The 24,574-nt window shown below is 25.4% G+C and overlaps 3 protein-coding genes across 4 annotated transcripts; 2 read left to right on the top strand and 1 right to left on the bottom strand.

Moving 5' to 3' along the window:
- The first annotated feature begins 238 nt into the window (after positions 1-238).
- Positions 239-1,280, top strand: LOC112598934. Its single transcript, XM_025345604.1, has one exon. It carries the CDS (start codon positions 306-308, stop codon positions 1,278-1,280), a length of 975 nt encoding a protein of 324 aa, XP_025201389.1. The 5' UTR covers positions 239-305.
- A 1,949-nt stretch (positions 1,281-3,229) lies between these two features.
- Positions 3,230-10,429, top strand: LOC112593434 (myb-like protein P). Of its 2 annotated transcripts, none has more exons than XM_025337827.1 (6): positions 3,230-3,641; positions 5,601-5,720; positions 5,796-5,888; positions 7,853-7,989; positions 8,066-8,216; positions 8,285-10,181. In XM_025337827.1, the coding sequence occupies exons 2-6, from the start codon at positions 5,692-5,694 to the stop codon at positions 10,179-10,181; spliced, it is 2,307 nt and encodes a 768-aa protein (XP_025193612.1). In that variant the 5' UTR covers positions 3,230-3,641; positions 5,601-5,691. The 2 variants fall into 2 exon arrangements, with proteins under 2 accessions (XP_025193612.1, XP_025193619.1); XM_025337834.1 differs by having other exon boundaries at positions 3,231-3,645; positions 8,285-10,429.
- A 3,772-nt stretch (positions 10,430-14,201) lies between these two features.
- On the bottom strand, positions 14,202-22,577 carry LOC112591527. The gene is made up of 11 exons (XM_025335372.1): positions 22,473-22,577; positions 21,558-21,611; positions 19,894-20,058; positions 18,196-18,384; positions 17,452-17,613; positions 17,004-17,213; positions 16,709-16,879; positions 16,375-16,485; positions 15,998-16,313; positions 15,750-15,925; positions 14,202-14,744 (listed from the first exon to the last, which is right to left on the bottom strand). Exons 2-11 carry the CDS (start codon positions 21,587-21,589, stop codon positions 14,306-14,308), a joined length of 1,971 nt encoding a protein of 656 aa, XP_025191157.1. The 5' UTR covers positions 21,590-21,611; positions 22,473-22,577; the 3' UTR covers positions 14,202-14,305.
- Between the last annotated feature and the right edge of the window lie 1,997 nt (positions 22,578-24,574).

Here is a 24,574-nt window from a genome sequence, read left to right as displayed (position 1 = left end):
GCATATAAAAAAAAAAAAATTTAATTACTATTTACCTATGTCTAATTTTAAAAAATAGATAATCTGGATAAATTTAAATTCCCTAGTATAAATTTAAACAACATTTCAACGGGTTGGATAAATAAACTTAATAAAAAAAAAAAAAAAAAAAAAAATTAATCACAGAAGTATCTAGACAACAATTAATAATTTCTGGTTTAGTACCTGATTTAAAAAAAAAAAAAAAAAAAAAAAAATATAAATAAATAAATAAACTTCATAAATATTTAAAAGGGGAATCCACTCCAGAAAACTTTGAAACGCAAATGGATAATATAACATTTATCCCTGAACCAATACACAACTCCGCCGAAAACACAATAATATACAAAATGACTGATAATAAAAGACCATATTTCAAACCAAACAATTTTGCTGGTTCGATCTCGGAAAGTATCGACTCGTTCTTAAAAAAATATGATAGGGCTGCCATCATAAATGGGTGGTCAGAGTCTGAAAAGACTCAATTTATTCCGGTATTTTTAGAGGGCTCCGCCCTTACTTTTTATGATAATATTATGGATAGTGGGGAAAACATAGAATGGGCTGACTTAGAAAAAAAATTCAGATTAGAATTTGAGCCAATAGCTCAAAATGACATACTTCGATTAATGTTAAAAAAACGGAAGCAATTACCCGATGAACCCACCGTAGCATATATCAACGAGGTCGAATCTCTATGCAGACGCATTGATAGCAGAATGTCCCAGGAAGAAATGATACACAATATAATGAAAGGCTTAAACCCCTCCATAGCGAGATACATAGGAATAATGGATAATGCTAACTTAACAGAATTAAAAAACAACGTACGCAAGTACGAAATGATTGAATTTATGATAACAGGTGAAACACCTAAATCTCAATTCGACATAGAAACAGAAACAATAAAGTCCAAACTTCAACAAATAAACTCAAATAAAAACACAAAAGAAAATGAGATCGACAAATTGCACGATGAGATTAAAGACATAAAGACCATATTTAGTCAATTTTTAAACAAGGAAACAAATACAAATTATCAAGGTAATATTGTAGACAGAAATCCCTACGAAAATAATGATAGCCAAAATCAAAACAATTTCAATAACCAACAGTGGCATACACAAATGCCTCAAATGTATAATATGCCATATAATAATACAAATAACACACAATATTGGAATACAGGCCCTCGAGAACCCTCCGAAGAACAGGAGGAAGGTAATAACGCAATAACAAGTACATTCAATATTTATTAATACCGGACTTACATACAAGGCTTGTGTCCCTTGTGTCAGTCCGGCCACGTCATTCTCTTAGCATTTACCCATTTATTTTAATTTTTAATATATTTTTACTTTTTAATTTTAATTTCTCTTATTTTTGTGTTATTACACTATTTTAACTGTATATTAGGCGTTGAATAGATCGCTGTTATGAGTGTGTTAAATTTGAATTAAATTATAGGTATATCATTGTACCTACATAAAAAACGATTCTGAACGGAGGCAATCTGTCATCCTATATCAAAAACTATATTTTTATGGTATGTTTTTTTTTTTAATAAACGAGTACATAACTGTTAAAGGTAACGATTTTACTTTTAATACCTACTGCGGTAAGTTGACAAAATTTTCTCGAAAATATTGCATTCATTATAATATTAGTATTATACAACTAATATTTATTTTTTCCATATTGTATAAACTTATACAACTTATAAAGTAATAATATCTTTTTATAAATACTGTAAAACAGTAAAAATAGATACATAATATAGATTAAGATTTACGTACCTAAGAAACTAAAAATTTCATTGGCCGTTTATAACTAACATCGTTATTTATGTTTAAATAAGTAATTTCTTCCAAATTTTAACTCAAAATATCTGTGAAAAATATTTTTCTTATTAAATTTCTTGTTTCAATTTAAACTAATTATAAAAAACCTTGTATTAAATTTTCAAAAACAATAAATAAAAATAAAAGTTTCTATGAATTTCTAATTAAAAAAATAGTTTAATTTTTTATGAATTTTTTTGTCAAAATTCTTATTTGAAACGCCTACGAATATAAAAATGTTATCTATATAGATTTAATAATTTGATACATGTTTAAGAAAAATTTATGTGAAACTTTGTATTAAATTTACATTTATAAAAAAAAAAATTTAAAAAAATGAAAATTTATCATGCCTATAAATAGTTCAAAAATCGTTAAAGAAATCAAATTTTTGTTCACAATTTATTAGATGTATCAACTATTATATATTATAGTATCATAGGTTACGTTAGGTTTATATATTAGGTATCTTACTTAATTCCTTGCTATTTTTCGTTAAAAAAAGTAATTAAAATAAAATTAAAATAAATACCTATACACACGTCACTTAATGTAATAAAAAACCAATTTAGTGATTTGAAATTTTACATCACATCTTTCGTAAAATTACTGTTTCGCCATCTTCAAACTTTAAGTGCTTAAATTAACAAAATCTATATATCTAACTCTTCTTTTAGGTAGATCTTACTAAAAATACAGCTCCAGGGTCTAAATAAAGTGAGTCCAAATGTCCGAGATCTCCAAGTCAATGAACGATGTGCACCGAATTCCTAAAAGAATATTACCCAACAAATTATAAACCGTAGTAATGTAGTACCTGTATCCTAATTATTCGTAACCGAGGTCCATTATATAATAATGGTATTATACCTACCTGATAAAATGTATATTAATTAATTATAAAAAACATAATAAATAATAATATACGATAAGCATTAAGCAGTAACAGTAGCAACGCATTTTTACATTTATCTTAAAAGTTAACAGATATCTTAGACCTTTTGTATTGTGTAATATATCTATCATACATCATTTCATTATGCATATAAAATATTACATTTTATCTATTTAGTATTTATGCGCCATGTCTATGTTTAATAATATACAAAATTATGTGATAACAATTGATGTATTTTTGGTCAGTCGTTAACATAGGGTAGGCGGATTCTACCGTTGGCATTCTGTGGTACCGTGGGGGTTGGTCGCACTGAAAGCCATTTGTAATGAATTCCTCCCGAAACCGACCCGTCCCGTATATCATGATGAAGTGATGAAGTGCAGTGTAACACATTAGTTAAAGAATAGAGTAAAAAACCAAAAAATAAAAAAAAATAAATAATTTACAATTATTGACTATAGTATGATAAATAAGCAATTGGAAATAGAAAAAATATAATTCATTTATTAAAAGAAAACAATCTTAATAAAAAAAAATATTAATTTATAACGTTCAGTTGCACGGCTGTCGTATAATCATAGGTAAAACTGAGTTACCGTCAAGTGTGAGTGAGTGTGTGTGTGTTTCTGTGTATGTGTATTGTAAGTACGTGCGTGCGCGTATGTGTGTGCGTTTCGGTTATTGTTTGGAGTAGGTACTAGGTATTATAATAAAGTCGGTGCACCGTCTGTTTGTCTCCACCATCGACATCACCACATTTCTATAAGTTATCACCACCGGCTGACCGACATAACTTCATCGACGTACGATTGCGCATCGACTTTACACGATACGCCACTAGGCTACTCGGATCTTGACATATCTGCCAAGAGGACCACAGAGTAGGTAAGTCTTGTTTTATTATCCTGTGTTTCCTGTGCTACCGTAGTATAATTATCATTGTCAGCACCTTTTCCCAAGTTCTTTGAGTGAAATTTTGCCCTCCTTAATGTCTACCTTGACTAAATCTGTCATTCAAGAGACATATAATGTCATTGTCATATACCCTTGGAGTCTACTAAATATTATAGTTTAATTTCCATTCAACGTCTTGAACAAATATTCTACTCTTCAAAGTTTCCTATGAGATAGTATGCTTCCTCTGAAAGTTTGTTATTGACTTTTCTAGCACGTCATTACTACAAAAAAAAAATTCTCTTTGAGATTTATGTGCATTATACTAGTTATCTCTATTTGATATTGATCAATATCTTTTCTATCTAAAACCTATTTAAATACCTATTATTTTAATGTTTACATTTAATTTTATCTTAATTATTTATAGATAGTAAAAACACGTTCAATTTACAAACTGATGCTATTCCTACCTGTTTTATAGGTTCTTTAAATAAGTTTGTAAAGTCATTCATTTAATTTTATACATTTTCTATGCAATTTATAAAAACTTAATACTATCAGGAAAATCTTATATCCATATTATTAAAACTATTGTGCAGATTAGATATTTTTTATAAAAATGCATTAAGTAGGTACCTACCTAATTGTTAAAATCCAACCATGGTATTTATAGTTTAATTTAATTTGAAGTTCTATTTACAAATGTATTTTAAAAAAATCATAGAATATATGTTCATAAACCCATAATGATTAATAATTTTCATAATTTTAATAAACTAGAAATAATTACAATATAATTAATCATTACAATATCCTTAAGACTGATATATGTTGATCATAGTGACAAATTTATATTATTTGGTAGGTTTTTGATCAGTACCTTATTAAATCATCAATAGTTAAGTAATTAATGTTATTATAATTGTTTTAAATATTAAAATATATGCACCTACCTTGTTATCTGAAATCTATTTCTACTATTAATTGTTTATTTTTTCAAGAAGTTGTGTTCTAATCTACTCATATTATAATGTTTAATATATGTATTTCTAAATTTCCAGTATTTAAATATAAACTTTCAAAAATCTAGTTTTGATAAATATTATCAAACTAATATTTAAATATTAAAGATGTTCTTACGCCTTTATAAATATTCTATAGGCATTATTGATTTTTAATTAATATTGTGTACCTAACTATATAATGTTTAAACATATACTTTTAACACATAGATTTAATTAATAACACTTTATATTTCATTAGCCTTAAAATTTTCTGGTAATAAATATATCATCATTACTTTATTTTATAAATTTTTCAATGTAATTTAAATAATTCTCAATTTAAACTACCATTTTTCCCACATTTTAATTGCAAAAACTTTTTATTACTTCCACCCAGTAATGGCCTCGCTTATGGATTGATAGCAAAATTAAAAATTTTACACAAGACTTAAGTCATCTTCATCTACTCTAGTTTTGTTTTGCTATTGTAATTTTTCAATGTATTACTAGTTGCAACTTGTATTCATCTTCCTTCTTCCACAAACTTTAATTACATATCAATTTTACTTTATTCAACACTATTATTTTTTAAATTGTTAGGTACATCTATGATCTCTATTTATGTATTCTTATGAGTAATTTGGACTCAAATTTGATTGCATTTTAAAGTTTTTAGCACTGATTCTTATTGCTTCGTAAATTATTAAGCTGTACACAAAAACAAAATATGTTTTTCCTTATAAAATTATTTTTATGGTTCTTTAAAAATAGTAAGATGTAAGAATAATACTAAGGTTAATTACATCTTGACTCTTGTTCATAAATATTATATTCATTTTGTATAAAAATTAATCATGTAAAGGTACATAGGTACTTTAATATTAACGTTTCTATAAATATTTTTTGCTTTTGTTTAATATAATTTTGTTTTATTTTCAGGGAGTTAAATAAATTAGATAAATTTGTTTTATAACTATCTCTATAAATCAAGTGTGTACTTGAAGACTTCAGACTTTGAAATTCTTCCATAATGGAATGGAAGAACAATGTTCCAGAAGGGTAAATTATTATAATATAAATATCACATAAATTTGAAGTTTAATATATTATATTTTATTTTTATTTTTTGTACAGGAAAATAAATAAAACTTCAGGTTCAAATTCTCAAAATAGAAGACCTTCTGGTGGAGGAAATAAAAAAGCAAACGATACTGTTGAATATTTTGGGTGAGTATTTATATATAATATTAAAGATTACATAACACTACTTTAGTTATTTTTGTTTTAAAATTTTAAATACATTTTATAAATGCATTATTAAATATAGAATTTACATATTATTTAATACAAAACTGTTCTATGTAAATACAAATTTATTTTACACTGTACTATAATTTCTTCAATAAAATAATATGGTAACTAAAAAGTTGAATAACTTCATATTTTTAACATACATTTATTCAGAAACTCATTCATATTCATTTTAAAAAAATAAAGCATTTATACATGTTACAGGCAAAGCATACAATTTGGGTATTTTCTACAATGTCCAAGCATTATATAAAATGGTCTTCGTATATTGGGCAAAATAGATGTTATAGTATTTATTAGTAAATTATTGTCAAAATATAATAATTTTTTTTATTTTTGAATATATCGCTTCTGTGGCATTTTTTTTTTTAACTTGGTAAAAATTAATTATTTGAACTTTTTTTTAACAAATTATTTGAACCTGCATTAAACTTTTCCATATTTTAATTATAAGTTAGTACGCAATTGAACTACACTACACAAATGGTTCTTAATTACTAAAATGCTAATTTAATGAAAATAAACTCCATAAGTGTAACTAGACTTTTAAAATGTAGGGTGCTAAAACTGTTAATACCTCATAGAGCCATGGTTTTTCACTAAAACAATAATAGTTAGGTATAAAAAAAATAAGGGGTGCTAAAGACTCTTTTGCATCCCCCTGTTTGTGTCACTGTTTAACCCATATAAGTAAAAGGTCTAATTTATTATGGTATTATACAATAAACATTACAATCATTTGTGGACTTTCCCATTGTAAGAAAACCGATAAGAACAAATGAAAAAACATACTAGCCAATCCAAATCAACAAATAATAATCAGTGCTCAATCTGGCTCTGATATTTTGACAATAATTTACTATTAAATATTATATTATCTATATTGCTCATTATAAGAAGGCTATTTATATAATACTTAGGCAATGTAGAAAATGTCCAAATTGTATTTGTACTTTGCCCATAGCATATATATTAATTAATTTATTTTAACATGTATATTGTACAAATATATATAATTTTATAAAAATAATATAAATATTTTTAAATGAATACATTATAAAGATTATTATTATTATTATTATTAATGATCAGTTGATCCTCTTTTAACCATAAAAGCTTTATGCATTTGTTTTCCCATTAGTTCTACTAATTTTGTTATAACAGTAAAATTAATACTATTCCATTCCCTCAAGTATTGTATTTTTCAATTATTCTTTGTTTCAAGCTTAAAATTATTTTAGATGTTTATCTACTCCATCCCTTAAATTATCTAAAGGATTCATGTCTAGGAATTGTAATGGTATGATAAGTTGCATAGGATTCGGTATAACAACTATTCTTTTACTTTTTTGTAGTATATTTTAGGTTGTTATTTTATTGAAAAATAAACTAATTGTCCATTTTTAGTTTTTCAATACTTGCATGTTAGTTATTTCTCAAAATAATTAAATATATGTGTTAATCCATAATACCATCGGTAAATATTAAATTATCAATATTGGCAACACTCATACAACCACAAATCTCAATACATTTTCACCCCCATATTCTACTGAAAATTTCATTATCTTTACCTTTTATTTTTTATTAAGTTCAAAACACAAAAGCTATTCTAAAACTATAATAAATTATTAGTTATGTTGTATAAATTATTTAATTATAAGTTAGTAAAATCACAAAATATTTATTTAATAGCCGTAGGCAATATGACAATTTAAAAAAATGTATCCAAGGTTTTAATAAATTCATATATGATGTTCTTTTATTTTATTTTTAAAAAACACAAATAACTGACATTAAAATCATAATAATGTTATATTATTATATTATAACCTATTACATTATATACCTTTTTGAATTATTAATAAATTATTTTTTAGTACTACACAAAAACCAAAATCTAAGCGTAAACCTAAGAAGGAGAGCAAAATGATCAATATCGAAGAATTTGTATGCACATATGGCACTGGTAATAATATTGTTAGTTCAGAACCAATTAAAGCTGCTGCAACATTCCGTAAGTTTAAAATATATTTATTAAAAATTAAAAATTGTGTCTATAAAGTAATAAACATAATATCATTACTTTATAGCTGTTACTACAAATGCTTGGGCACGCAAAAAAGGGTCAGAACTATTTGCTAAAGCCAAAGATGATAATGAGGAAGAAAAAATGTTAAAAATGGCAATAGCTGAAAGTATTAAAAGTGCTGAAGAACATTCTCGAACCAAAGATTCCTCATGGTAAATTTAGTTAAAATATCTTCAAATAATTTTTTTTTTCTACCAAAAAACTATATTTATGATTTCAGGAAAAACGATCAAGAAAATGCTATTGGTACTGATGACCTGATGTTCCAAAAAAAACATAATTCCCAAAACAAAAAGAATTCTAGAGGATCTAAGGAATCTAGATCCATAAATTGTTGGAATAACAGTTCATTTGTTAAAGAATCAGACGATTATGGTTTTTCAGCTGAACACAACAAAACTAATAAAAGTCCTAAAGTTGGGGTACTCTGGGAAGATGATTCTAAAAACAATAGGTCCAAAGAGCGAAAAGACATTAAAAGCAAGTCAAAACATATTCAAAAAGACAAACCTAAAGAAAATAAACCATCACCTACTGACAGTCCACTTAAGCCAGAAAAAAAACTTAGGCAAAGGGGTGATTGGAAGGAAACGTTCATCAAAGACAACTATCAACCAGAAAGAAATGTAAGGTCAAATGACATTGATGATCAAAGACCTCAACCTCAAGCCCATGATTGGAGCGTTCTTACATCTGGTTGGAACAAACCAGAAGAAAAAAAAGATGAAAAAAAGCCGCCCAACATGTGGAATGGCGATGTAAATGTGAATGTGCCCAAAAATAAATGGGATTCTTCCAACTGGTCTTCAGAGCCTGTCAAAACAGAATCTGTGGATATTTGGAGCAGTGATCGCCCCAAAAGTAATTCAGTTGTTTGGAATGACCCAGTCGAAGCCAAAGATGACAGCATTGATGAAAAACTCATTCAATCGAAACGGAAAGAAATTAAGCCTAGCGTGTTTGGCTTTACTGATTCTTGGGGACCAATGAGTACTCAAATTAAAGAACCTCCCAAACCAATTGAAAGTCCTAAGTTTGTTGAGAAAAAACCACTGCCAGCTCCTGATTTCAATAGATACCTATTGGAAGCTCTCAGTCAGAGTTCGCCATATACTGTGCCACCACACACAGAACCCCAAATATCTCAGACAAATACTGATAGTCTGTATTCCAACTTGGAATCTGTCCTTCCAAAAACCTCTAGTTCGGTGTTAGAAACAAACAATTCACCAGAGTTCCTTTCCAACTTACACTTTTTGGCTAATATGACCCAAATATGTGATAGGCTGGGTCTCAACAATAAACAATTACTTTCAGACTTGCCAGTCGGTGCAACTAGTAGTGGTGTTGAACCCGATTTACTTCAACAACCACCTACGTTGAATCAGATACAGCAGAATCTGAACTGGAGCCAAAAGACTACCCAAAAAGTGTACCAACCGTTCCAACCTGTGCTGCAACAGCAATCAGACTTTATGTTGCCTAACCAGTTACTGCAATCTCAACAACATCAGCAACAACAGCAGCAGCAGCAGCAACAGCAACAGCAGCAGCAGCAGACGTCGTTTATGCCTGCTAATTCGAGCAATTTTAATCTAACTGGTAACAGTGCGTTTCCAGCGTTAAACTTAGATCTTAACCCTCAATTCAATAATCTCATTTATCCTAATCCATTAGTGCCGCCTCCTAATGGTCTGTACCCCTATCAACACCAGACTAACATCGAAAGGTTAGCCAATCTATCGCTTGGGCAGGATAAAATGAATTTCCCCATGTATAATTTGGTCCAGGACAAACAGACACGACTTAATGACTCGTCGTTTAATTCTGTCCGAGAACCAATGAAACAATCCAAGCCAGTGCAGCCGAATGTGTTCATGCCCAACACACTGCCCAACTCTTACAATTTCAACATCGATCCATCCCCTCCATTGTTTCCTGCCAACCTGTTTTATGCACAGATGCCTCAAGATGTGAACTATGTGCAATCTAACCAGCAGCAGTTCCACAACTTTAAAGAGCAAAACGTGCAACACATGTTTGGCAACCAGAAATTGGATCATCAGGTTCTCAGAGACAAGATGTTGAATGTGGGCAATCCATATTTAAAAGATTAATGAATATGTAGTCTTATCACAAAACGTAATATTAATACGTCATCTAGTCAATGAAAATACTTAGGTTTTGATACCTCGGTAGCATTGAACCCCAAGTATTGTGTAAGGTACAGTGTTTTATTTTTGCTTCAATTTTTTCCCACCAATTTCTCCTAGTGTGTGATTTTTTTTTTTTTTTGGCAATAAATACTTTCAACCCATCTTGTTTCGATATTCGTATCGAATATTAATTGGGTATAAAAAGAATAGTGCAAATGTTTTTTTCTTTTTATTGTAAATTTATATTTATCATTGAGTAACCAGTGTACATTATAACGAATTATTCGGTAAGGACTTTAGAACCATTGTACGAATATTTTATTCTCATTATTATTAATACATTTTAAACGACACATAGTTATTGAGCCGTATTTTAATGTTAATTAATAAGTATAGTTTGCTAAATATAGCAAAGCATCACTAAGTAGCAATACAAATGTATTTATACTACTCATGGGTAACAATACCCACAATGACCTACGGATGTTATCACTTATTGATTTAAATTTATAACTTAATGACAGGGACGCCAGATGGTATATTTACAGAGAAAATAATTTTTAAAGACCATGATTAAAGCTAAAGTAGTAAATACCATACGTTATTAATACATTTATTTTTGTCGCTAATGACATAATTAATTTTATTATCTGCGTATTGTATTAACCTGTGGTACATTGTTATGATTTTATGAATATACATTATACATGTTCGAGCAAAACGTAATATATTGGTGAATCGTGTATATGAATAAAATATTATGATAGTATAATTTAGACCAAGGTATGAAAATAAAAAAATTGTCGAACAGCAAATAAAGGAAATAGGTAATTAACAAATTTGGATTGAATTCTAGGCGATGAGCATTGGTTTTCAATAATTATTATGTGCATATTGTAAATAAGAAAATTGAATTTCTTTGACATAATTAATTTTGTTGTCATACTGATCATTAATGTGTATTTTAATGACTAGTAAACTACTTCTTTAAAGGCGTCCCTGCCTATAAATAATGTATATTACCTGCAAAAATAATCTATAAATATAATGGATGAGTTAATGAGGTAAAAATAAGTAAGTGCCTAGTTTCTTTTTAAAAATATTCTCAATACTTAAAATAGTTATAACTTATAATTTAAATATTCTTTTCACACTCCCAATAGCTAATTTTGTAATTATTTATTTAACATTAATATAAATTTGGGATATATTATTATTAAATAATAAAATAATTAGTTGATTATTAGTACTTTGCACTATGCAGAAACCAAAATAAATCATTTTTCATGTTACATATAAGCATCTAAATTTCTATATGAATAATACACAATATATACATGGAAAAATCTAAGAAATACTTGGGAAAAACGTGAACCATCCACAATACTTAGGCAAAATATCTTATTTTTAAAAAAAATAAATACATTTATAGTCTTTATGTCGTAGCAACGTTGAAAAGAAACCATAAATTAAAAATCAATCATGATAGGTAACGATAATCAGTAACTGTTAATAACAGGTAGGTATATACATGGAAATAAAATAAAATAAAAATATGAACAATGATAGCTGGTCAAAATATTTATCATGATTATTATACATCTAGATTCTAGATAATATTGGGACGTCCGACGTACCTTAGCATTTTATTATTTTGCCTCGTATACCTATGTTACTTTAATTACATTTACTATAATGTGCAGTAGTCATATTATCATAAAAGATGAATTACTCATTATTTTTTTAACCATTGATGTTTTTAAGAATGATATTGTTATAAATATTATAATTAAATTTAATATATATATAAGTTCTTTTTTATATATTAAATATGTAAAACTGTTAAATCAATTGGTACTTAATATGAACAGTACCTATCTAGCGAAATCGATATAGGTACCTGGAGGCTACAGGTGATGGTATTTTGCGCCACAGTTACAAATACTGTGTCACTTAGTAGAGTATAGATCTCACTTCAAAATATGCTTGCAAATCATAACATTTATGATTACCCAAATTTTACCATTATTATCACTTTTTCGGCGTATTAAAAGAATTTTAAATAGAAACTTTAATTAAAATTTCAAGTTAAAATATTATAATATTAAAGTAGGTATCTAAAAAAATAATGACATTTGTAAATATATATATTTTTTTAGTTCTAATATGAGTTATTTATGAGGTAGGTATCTTAATATATTAAGTTACCACTTATCATGATTTGTACGCATGAACAGATATGTAAAATATTTTAATATTTAAAAATCCTCATAAGCATAACCTACTTATAAATTAAAATATTGTAAAAACCAACTAAGAACAGAAATAATACCCACTCAAATTTGTATCCGCTTTGGATGCTACACCCGCATTTGTTTCTGTCTTACAAATGCATAACATGGCAAATCTACGCTCAGTGTTCACATTTAGCTTCGTTACAGTTAATATTGTAGTAAATCGACCTATTATAAAACTTAATGGTAATAACTATCAGTTTTAGTATGGAGGCTTTTGAAGATAATTCTGTTTATAAACGAGTTATGAATATTTTTAAATTGCATTATTTTGTACATGTAATACCTAATCGAATTATCTTTAAAAATATGCAAACAAACACAAATCAAGTTTCATTATAGGTTAATTTACTCTAATATTAAAACCAAACGTGAACGTCGTGAACTGCTGGTTCGAAGCCCTTTATCAAAGCGTTAACTAAATTAGTAAATAATTTATTTAAAACTAATAGTAACTTACTAATCTGATCAAAAAGTTTTTTCGTTAACTCGTCTATGCATATTTACACTATATTGGCTTTCAGAGGTAAATTTTAAAATTTAACCGGGGAAATATCCCCAATTATTTGCTGTTTTTATGTTCCGTTTCATCGGACTAACTAGTAACTACTAATTAGTGTAATTACTATTTACTGTGTAAGCTATGGTCATAACCACCCTGTTCTAAAATGATGCGCTGCAATGATCCAACATAGCCGTACATAACCACATTCTGCACATTGGCGTAGAACTAAATTTTTTAAAGAGTTTGGAATTCAAAAAGTATACTTACCCGCTCTAACAAATAAAGCCATGAAGCAGATTTCCCTCCACGCTCCCTATAAATCACTTTAAAAAAATAATTTATTATCAGTATTTAAAATCAAGAAGTCCTCCTGCCATACAATAGCTTTCAAGTCTATTGTGTCATTGAATTATTCAGTATAATGTACGGTTTAAATCTGAATAATATATAACCGATTTCTTCAAAATTTGAACTTCAAATGTCTATAAGAAATATTATTATTTTCAATATTTTTGAACATTAGTAAGAATCCGAACATTCAGCGTTTAACTATAAATTATAACGTTGGTAGGCTTACCGTTTACCAATATGTAGCAAGCTACATACAGTCACAATACTAAAACATAAGTGTTATAGAGTATAATAGGTAGATAATAAATTCTAAAATACCAGTAAAATCCAAATGTAAATATTACTCCAATAGAGCGTGACTATGTTCAGCAATCAACCTCCACCCATTATACTGTCGCTCACCATCAACCTATCTGTCTAATCAAACAAGGTGGGCAATTACCTCTCTTAATACTTAGGTTTAGGCTACACTGCTAACACCCTTGTAACTAGCACTAGCAATCAATATAAATAAATATTGTTAAATTGTATATCTTAGGGCTTAGGCTCACAATTGTAATATATATAAAATATAAATACAAACATTTATCAATAAACACATTATATTTTATTACCTATTAATATAACTTTCAATAGATATTCAAATGTAAAAAAAAATATTTAAAGTTAATATGTAATATATTACAAAGTAAATTATGTACAGTAGGATTATTAAACATTTAAAACCTTAAAGGTAGATTACTACTTCAAAAATATAATTATATTTATTTATTTATTATAATGACATATTTATTATATATATATATATTTATTATAACAACAAAGGTGTATTTTAAATGTCATAGTAGTTTTGTTATTTAGATGCCCATGTAAAATTATATATCTGGTTTAGTAAAACTATTTTGATTAGCATATTCCTGAGATGATTCACATATTCAATTTTGATTACTTGTTTTTTTCACATTAAAACTCTGACGATTATCATTATATTTGTTGTTATTTTGAATTGGAGAACTTAATTGAAATGAATAATTCATAGATGTATTTAAATTTCTATAATATTCATCATAATTTATGACACTTGTTTGATTAACATCACCACATAGCCATAATTCACAAAGATGACTAGTTGAGCGTAATATTAATACTATCAATGATATATGTTTTAAGCTAATGCTAGGTTCAATGGGACCACTTTGAATAGCCAAATACTTATAATATTTAAATGTTTGATCTATAGATTTGAATCCATCTTCTAAAGAACTGTACAATGAGTTTTGCGTGAAAAACATACAAATGATCACTTCATTATTAACATTGTATGTTGTTATGGCCCCAGGGTTTAACTTCTTATTTTTAACGTCTTTTAATAAACTATAAAAATTAAATATAATTAATTAAACATATTTAATGATATTGTTGTTTTTTTTAAATTTTAAAACTGAAATTTCATTATCCCAAAACTTATCAGAAAAATAATGAAATATGATATGACATGTGGTTAAATGTGTCACTAAGATAGTTGTCATAAAGAAAAACTAAACGTTTCATTAAAGTTAAATGCTAGCTTTATTTTAAAATGATGTTCTACTTAGCTATGGAAAAATTAAAAATTACAATCTGTAATGAAATTTTTAACTATTAACTGCTACATTAAGACCCACATACACTGCGCTAGTATAATAAATAATCTACCACTAACACAAAAATATTACAATAACAATAAAACATTTTGCCACAGATTAAAAGTGTGAAGACCTTAAAACATTTAAGCTTATTTCATTGTTTTATGACAATATTGTATCTTAAATAAATATAAAAAATATGCAGTGTATGTTATATAGGTATCACATGTTTTTGTAAACGCCAAAAAATACAGTGATATCTTTGGTTTTTTCTTGTTTTTCTACAAGAATATGTCACATTTATTTAGTAATATATTATTATTATAAGAAAAATATGTAACGTAACATGAATCAACATTTTTGATCATCTTACAAACTATATTTTCACTTTGTAACGTTAGAACTATTCATAAAATAAATAATTAATTGTTAATTAATTGTATTTTAGTGAACACATTTTCATGAAATGGATGTCTATCGTATTACGTAGAACATCATTATTTTGAATTAACTTTTTATTATTAAAAATTCTCATCTTAACACAGCACTACAGCAGTGATCCAGAGACTTAAAAATAATTTGAACAATTAAACCAAACTTACCTTATAAAATTATACCTAAACAATTTAATTATACTAATATGACAATAACTAATATTTTTCTTTATAATTAAATGAATCTTACAACTATATTATATTAATTTATATCTTATGAAAGCTATGAGTTGGATTTAATTAAATTAAAATATAAATACTTTTCTTTAAACGGATATTTAGTGTCCACTTTATTAACTACATAGTCTTCCCAATTATTTTTGCACACTTTTTCTAAATCAATAAATAAAACAATGGTGGTTTTGGATTCCATATCCCATAAATTATTTGGTGTAATGTAAACTTTTAATCTTTGTAATGTTTTTGAATCTAATAACTTACAATTATTTTTATAATAATAAATATCAAATTATTTAGTAATTAGTGGTTACTTATTTTTATTACTCACTTTTGAAGGTACACATACAGTTATGTCTATACCAGATCCAGAAAATATATCAATGATGAGATCTCTCGTATCAAACCAATCAAGTTTATCCAATCCACAACCAATTTTGGGTATTCCTAGTTTCGTTAAATTTAAGTTTTTCATTTTGGTAAAAAGTGAACGAAGAGCTTTTTCCATTGTATTCATTGTAGGTTTACCATAACTATACTTTTTTGTTACCAAATATAATGCATATTGATTATGGCGTTGAACTACACCAACATCTCCTACTTTTAAGTTTTGATCAGCTAATTTACCAATACCACCAAAGATACGTCTAGAAAATAAAGTTAATTACTTATAACTCAATATAATCCATAAATATAAGACGTTTTTACTTGAATTCGACAGCTATGCCTGCTCCCATTCGTAAATCTTCAGCAATACAATGAGCAAGAGAATAATCTTTTGGTAATTTGAAAAGGTCTTCATCGATTTCCTTAATAATACTTGTTAAATAACAATGGAAAAATTTTAATACATTTTAAATCATTCATATATTATAAACAAAAATAGAATTTAAAAAAAAAATTAATTATTGATGTAACTATCATACAATAATCATAGTTTTAATTTTTTTCTTTTAATAGAGACTAATGACAAGTTCAACATTTAAACAAATATTGAAGTAAAATAAATTGAGTGATAAGTTTTAATAAATTGACAACATACCAGCCTTTAAGATTAATTAATGGTTTCTTATGTAAATCAATGTTTCTATCTTGCACTTCATTTTGTTTTAAACTATCATCAGCACATATTTCATTCTTTCTCTGCTTTTGATCATTCTTTTTGCTGTACGTACCTTGATAACTACTTTTTTTTTTATTGTTTTTAGAACTCCTAATTTAAAATAATATAAAATATTAATGATTTTATTACTGTTATGAATGCTGATTGTAATGCCTATTTAACAATTTAAATAATTATTTAAGAGAAAAAAAAGTATTAATAATTGACAATATACCTTTTTCCATCAGTATTTACTGATTTAGGTGTATCCTCATAAGAATGACAGTCGTTTCTATTATATGATTTTGTCTGATTATATTTATCAGCACTAAAACTTTTGTCAGAAAATTTGCTTTGATTTTGATCACTTTTACTACAGTTTGGTTTTTCACAAACATTTTCATGATCAAAAAATTGATTTTTTTTTTTGTTATTAAAACTCGATCTATTCAACATTATAGAAAATATTAATGATTTAATAAAGCTGATCACATAAATATATTTCAAAAAAATAATTCATAAACTATTGTGATTATTTAAGTGAAGTATTATTTTATGATATTATAAAATGTAAACATCATAATTAGTTTCTTATTTTTAATACATTTTAATAAATATACATATTACACATAAAAACAAATACTTAAATAATAGAAAATAAATATTAATAATTGACTAAATACCTTTCTCCATCATTTATCGATTTATGTGTATCATGCAAATCTGTGTTTTTTCTATCATTTCCTTTTTTCTGAATACATTTATCAACAATGAAATCTCTATCAGAATTTTTTCTTTGATTTTGAACTCTTTTACTATGATTTTGTTTTTCATTATTAACACATCTATACAAAAAAATATAAAATATTAATCATTTTATTACTATTATGATTTATGAATATTGATTGCAGCATTCATATATTTAAATTAAATAACTAAAAAAATTATTTATAACTATTAAGATTATTAATATTTATTTATTATAAATTATAATAATACATATTCATATAATGTATTATTGTAATTAACATTGATTAATATCTAAAATATCTAAAAAAAATTTGTTTTTCTAGTTATATCAAAAAATAAAATTGATTTCATTAAAAACAGTTTTACACAAAAATGCCTGTCTTAGTTTATCCAAAAGTACCAACTAGATCCAATTTTCTATCAGAAACCATACTCAAAGATAAATATTGAAACATATTTTCTACTAAAAATGTGTATGCACATATAAAAAAATAACACACATCACTGTAAAATTAATATATTCATTGTACTGCTTAGAATCTAAAATATTATAATAATGACGAAAATATCAGATAATAATCATTATCTGAATCTTATTATTTTTTTTAATGACATCATGCAAAAATAAATGCTAAATTAAGGAGACATATAAAGAATTTAAATAATTGACAATTTACCCTTCTTTATCGTCGTCATGGAATGATTTACATACTTCTTTTTTATCTAAATCATTTTTAAGCCAATTATGTATATCATCCAGTTTTGATGTACATTTATAGGAATATTTTTCACACATTTTGTTTTTAGAACCTTTCTGATCTTTACAAAAAGATTGATTAACAGCTTGTTCTTCATAAATGTTCTGACTAGTTAAAATAATATAAATATATTAAATATGAATGATAAAATTTTAATTTTTAATTATATTATTTATTAAACATTAGTTTTTTCAAATCAACCTTAAGAATAAGATTTGGTGTAAGATTGTTAACACAAATATGTCACACAATAAATTTATTATTTAAAATAAAATTTAATACACTTCTAGATAAAACAAGGTAAAAATGCATGGCAGTTATTTGTAGTTATATTTATTTTTCAAATTATTTTAAATACTTATTGCTTTGAAAATCATCAATTTACTTATTTATTGTATCATAACATTAAATCGAATATACCAAATAAGTAAATAATATTTAATGTTAAAAAAAAGTGCTTTAGTTTTTTTTTTTATATATTATTAGGTCGTATTTCAAAATGTATTAATTTAAATTTACGATAAAAATGTTTATGACTTAAAATTTTCTTAATTACTAGTATGTAGTTAAATGAGTAGTGAGTCAAAAATATTAAATGTTATTTAATAATTAAAACTTATGAAGAACTGTTTATAGTTTATTCAGAGACTCCAACAATATATCCCACTCAAGAGTCATAACATACCTAAAACCTGCCCCTAATGAGCCCCATGTTATAATTAATACACATGCGCCTACTGATAGATTAATTATATTCTGTCTAGCGAAAGAACACGCCACGGCCTAATAACATATAGTTTTCCTAAGCATACTCAATCGACAAACTGTTTTTTAGACCGAATCAACTACGGTGAGATTGTCACATGAGAATGTGCAAAATTGGTATGTTCTCTTGATAGTTATAACTAATGTAGTATACTATTTTTTTTTCATTTAATAGTAAAAATGTTCAATATAAATAATATTATGTATAGATATTATATACAAAAATAAAATATAATGAAACGATTTCCTCCAAAAGCTAAGCTTAGTTTGTAGAAACAAAACTTAATTAATTTATGTTAATAATTTTTTTAACAATTTATAATAGATCAAAATTTATTTATTTATTTTTTTTTTACTTTTTATAATTTTTAATAAGATTAATATTAATATAAGTTACTTAAAATACTATTAATTTAATTTTTTTAATTATTGTCATTTAAATAATTCTGTTTGTGAGTAATCAATGTCAATGCTAGAATGAAAAGAGTTTGTTATTCAAATTCTATAATGAGTATAATGTATAAACAATACATTAGTTTATTAGTTATTACATATTGTACAAAAATTTTTCTTAAATTTAACTCAATGAAAATCTAAACATAGTAAAAAAAAATAATTTTTAGACTATTCCATATCAATAAAATAAATAAATTAAATAATTTAAAAAATATATCATTATGAACTTTAAGAAAGTTATTTACATTATGAGACTTTAATATTATTAAAAATTAGGAAACCAGTTTTTAATATTTTCAAAACTATTATCAAATTATACGACCTAATTATATAAAAAAAAATATAAAGCAATAATTTATAATACTGGTTAGCAAACACAAAATTTATTATAATTACTTGTAAGCAGATAATGGTGATTCTAATAAACTATCACATTGATTGATTTCTTTATCTTCACCTTCAGTTTTACATGGTAAATTTAACAAAATGATATTCTTTTTTTTTTTTTTCTTATTGAATTTGGCAGATTCATTATATTCATTTTTAACTTCTTCTTTATTCCTATAATTATAAGAGATGTAATGAGAAGGGTAAAGAAAACTTGATTGTACAATTAATGTTTGTAGAGCAAGTTCTTTAGAATAGTTTTTTTTTTATATCAACATTTAATAAAACAACAGTAGGATATATAAATTAATAAATCATTAACAAAAAAAGTTTAGTAAATATTTTTAATACCTAACATAACATTGTTCACAAAAAATGTATAAAAAATAATGCTAAAGGCTTTAATTATATAGCAAAACCTCAATTAATGGTAAAAATATTAAATAGCAGTAATTAAATATGATAGTTCAAAAGAAAATTATTCTAAAATAATGTATTTATTGATTACTAAAACATACTTCTCTTTTAAAGATTTTTTGTCTTGTTTCATTTCTTCAACTTGATTTATTTTTACATCATTTTTTATGTTATTTGTTGATTCTAATTTATTCCTAAATACATTTAATACAAATTTAAATATATATTATTGTTTTTATAAGTATATTTTATAAAACCAAAATTCTAAAATATGAATTTTGAAAAAAAATAATAATTAACATAATAGTTGCTGTAAATTAAAAATAATAATCATTTAAATAAAATACAAGAGAATTAAGTTATAAGAACATAATATTTATATAGCATTTTATTATCTAAAATATAAAAATAAAAATTGTGTATTACATCTTACATATTTCAGATTATAGACTAAGAACTATTGAAATATGTAAATTAATGATTTTTATTTAATTTAATTTACATCTATCTGAATCATTTAATGATAGTATAATGTTAATTAATTAATTTGTATGATTAGTTTGCCTAGCTTAAAGTTTAAAATTTAAATATTTTATTTTTGCCTTTAGGTAAATAATATAAAAGTTTTCAAAAGAAATTGAATATGCATCATTATACACTGGCTCTTGAGTTTATAACAAGTCAGATTATTTTGCTGGTATATCTTGTATACCTCTCTTGTAACTTTTTAACTGATACGATACATTTAGTACTCTGAAACTTCTTCCTTGTATATTTTTAACTTTTCAATTTATAAGAACATTAAAATAATGCCAATTTAGTATACTACAAAATAATAGTTATTTAAAGTCAATAACAACATATACTTCGCTTCATGATAGAGAACACATATGGCTTGCGCACAATAATGACATACACAATAATATGCAATTCCCCAACGGCACAGCAATAGTTTTGTTTGAGAATGTGTATTACACTAGATAAATTAATTTTATTTGTTTTTGATCTGATTTGTTGATAAAAATGTACTATTAAGAGTATTTTTTGGTAACTGTAGTTAATTTTAATATAAAAAAATTTTTAGATAAATTTTAATGCATTTTGCTAACTTAAACCAATAAGCCATGTTATAATACAAAAGATATATAAAATAATATTTTTAACATAAAAAAAGATATTTTTATTTGTAAATAGTCGATGAATAAAGTAAAATATAAGGTAGAAATAAAATATTATAATAGTATAGTATAAATTACCTTTTAGTTTTAGAACTTTTCTTTTTATCCATTTTGATCAAAAATTAGTCTTTACTAGATTAAAAAAAAAAATACATACAATTATTAGTATACTTCAATCAGAATTATTAGTATCGTAAAATAAACATAGTAAGTAGATATTTTATTTATTCTTAATAAAATAGAAAAAAATAGATGGGTAAACATTTGTCATTTATTAGACATTGAGTGACTATAATGTTTGGGTTTATTTATTATACTTAATAGTATTGATTTTATAATATATACTTAATCAATTTTATTGTTAAACCTATATTAATAGAAAAAATTAATTTAGTTATTGTATTAAAGATATTTTCAAGAAGCAATAATCATCGCCACAAAAATATTGTAAATGTTATAAATAAAGCAAGGATTTTTATGCATTAAAAGGTATCAAAATATGCCATATAATATGTAGTAAAAATCATAAAAAGAGCAAAAAAAATTTTTTTTATTAATTTAAAATTCATAAATTAAATAACTTATAATAACTAATTATTACTTAAGTACTTAATGAAAAATTTTTGTTTTAATATGCAATACATTTTAAATTTTATAAAAATATTCAAAAAAAAATTCACCATTAGATTCAATTTATTTTAATTCATGAAGATAACTGACAAAAATTCAAAAAAGTGAAAAGGTAAAAAATATGTGATCAAATAGAAATTTTAGATCTAGTAATGAAGTACCTATTAAAAACAATTTAAATACAAAATTACTCAATATAAAATTTGAGTGGTATTTTAAAACAAGCAAAATAAGTACCAACACTGGCTATTTATTCATCTATAAAAAATACAACTGTGAATAGTACGTAACATTTGATTAAAAATCACATAAAATATTATAAACCAACAACCATCAACAACTATATTATCTATAGGTACTTACAAATTCGGTAACAAATGCACGATATATGATCCCAAAAAACTATTATAAGTTTATAAAATTATAAAAGTAATTTAATTACAGGAAAAATGATAATTATTCGACAATGTGATCAAAAATTTGTCGACTTGAATGTTTCGTAGTTTATCGTAATGAAACTAAATAGTAAATAAGTATATAAAATATTCACTACGATTAAAAATTGTTTATTACTATCTTTAGATATGACTATTACATTCACTAATTCTATATTAAAGATATCTATAACCTATCAACGTTGTTATTCGTTAACAAATGTCAATAATACATGTCGCATGACTAAGTTATTTTGAAATGATATACCTATTATAATGTCTATTATAGTAAATATATTATCATTTATCAATAATCAAACAAAAATGATTCGTTTGTTTAACGATATGTAATAAATAACAATATAATTATATAATATAATATGGTATATTGAGAATTGAATACATTTTCATTTGATTTTGTTTCAACCATAATAATACGATCATAGACTATAATAATTTTCTATTACGTGACAAGTCAAATAATTCGACATTTCGATTTACGTCATTATTTTTATCTTTATAAAATACAAATAGGTACGCCATGCCATTATTATTAATTTTCATTCAAAAGAAAATATAATTTCCAAAATTTCCGACGTTTAAAGTTTAAAACACTGTCTTATGCGTCATCTAATTATATATATATACAGTAGAAGCCGCTTATTAGAAACACGGATAATTGATACAATCGTGTTATTGAAACAAAATGTCTCGGGACGGATCGGCCGTATATTAGAACATTGAAAATAAATCGGATTATTGAAACATCACATCGGTTATTTGAAACAATTGGGAGAAGGTCAGTTGACATATACACCGATTATCTAGCGATAACCAATGTACTTCAATTTTATCTTTGCTGTCGTTACGTTTATTTTTACTGTAATTTATCGCGAGAATGCTCTTTCTGTACGTACTGGTCGTACCGTTTGTAGTTTAGCTTCAGCGTGCGTATGTAAAGATTATTAGTGTTTCCTTTTTCTAAAAATCTAAAAATGTCTAAACGCTAAGATTTTAGCCAATTTTCATGCGACCATTCGTGGTTTGAAACTCATTTGACCGATTTGCTAGCCCAATACACACGCTCTGATATTTTCAATGCGGACAAGACTGGGCTTTATTTTGGAGCTCTACCTGAACACACATACGCACTCAAAATAAGTGACAAAGCTAAAGGGGCAATGTTACTCGTATGAAAATATGGTCATGGAGTTACTCGACGTAAAAAAACAAATTACGAATGATAAATATTTTACATAATATCGTAAAATATACACAATTGTGCATACTTTTTTAAATTATACAATATAGGTACATACATACATACATATTTTTTTCGCGTACCTATTATTCATTTTTTTTTTCAATCGCTTATTAGAAACAATCGGTTAATTGACACAATTCACCTTGGTCCCAAAGTGTTTCTAATAAGCGGCTTTTACTGTATATATATATATACTGTTAAACCGTGTAATGGAGTTGATTGTTACTACTTATTACTTGTTATGACTTAATAATGTCATATGCGTTGAATTTTCAATGTCGACTGTTATTTCTTAATTTCTTATCAAGACCTGTCTGGACTTCAGATTTCAGAATTTGGACTACCATTAATATAACTAATTATTGTTTAGAATTGATACTTGGTGGACATTAAACAACTTACAGACACGGCATATTAGGATGCCGGCATTCTGAATTAATTTTAAGTATGAAAGATAATGAAAATTTACATGGTGAAACATAAAACCATAGACCACAGATATGTACGTTGTAGTATTGCTACTGCACGACGCACGTCATACATTTGTACATAATCTATAATCACGTGCTTAGAACCGTAATCTTTATCAATATGTACAATTGCCATAGTCTTATTTTATAAGTTATAAATTACAAGTTATATTATAAATGATATTATATAATTATGAAAAATGGTTTAATTAATTTATATAATATACAAGTATCTACGCCTCTACGGCTCATGGTAGAATCACTAAAATCACATTCAACTTTTGACTTATTTACTAT

This window comes from Melanaphis sacchari, unplaced genomic scaffold, assembly GCF_002803265.2.
Source record: "Melanaphis sacchari strain LSU unplaced genomic scaffold, SCAv2.0 Contig0_pilon_pilon, whole genome shotgun sequence".
Taxonomy (NCBI): Eukaryota; Metazoa; Arthropoda; class Insecta; order Hemiptera; family Aphididae; genus Melanaphis; species Melanaphis sacchari.
The sequence above is the reverse complement of the archived record's forward strand: the minus strand, read 5'-3'. Positions and strand labels throughout refer to the sequence as shown.

What these genes read in the sequence shown, in the direction of transcription:
- LOC112593434 (XM_025337834.1), top strand. Translation starts at nt 5,692, where the DNA reads ATGGAATGGAAGAACAATGTTCCAGAAGG. An exon ending in GATACTGTTGAATATTTTGG is followed by an intron (nt 5,889 to 7,852) that starts GTGAGTATTTAT and finishes ATTATTTTTTAG; the next exon opens with TACTACACAAAAACCAAAAT. An exon ending in TAAAGCTGCTGCAACATTCC is followed by an intron (nt 7,990 to 8,065) that starts GTAAGTTTAAAA and finishes ATTACTTTATAG; the next exon opens with CTGTTACTACAAATGCTTGG.
- LOC112591527 (XM_025335372.1), bottom strand. Translation starts at nt 21,589, where the DNA reads ATGGATAAAAAGAAAAGTTCTAAAACTAAAAG. An exon ending in GTAAATACTGATGGAAAAAG is followed by an intron (nt 16,880 to 17,003) that starts GTATATTGTCAA and finishes ATTTTAAATTAG; the next exon opens with GAGTTCTAAAAACAATAAAA. An exon ending in TTAATTAATCTTAAAGGCTG is followed by an intron (nt 16,486 to 16,708) that starts GTATGTTGTCAA and finishes TTATTTAACAAG; the next exon opens with TATTATTAAGGAAATCGATG.
- LOC112598934 (XM_025345604.1), top strand. Translation starts at nt 306, where the DNA reads ATGGATAATATAACATTTATCCCTGAACCAATACACAACTCCGCCGAA.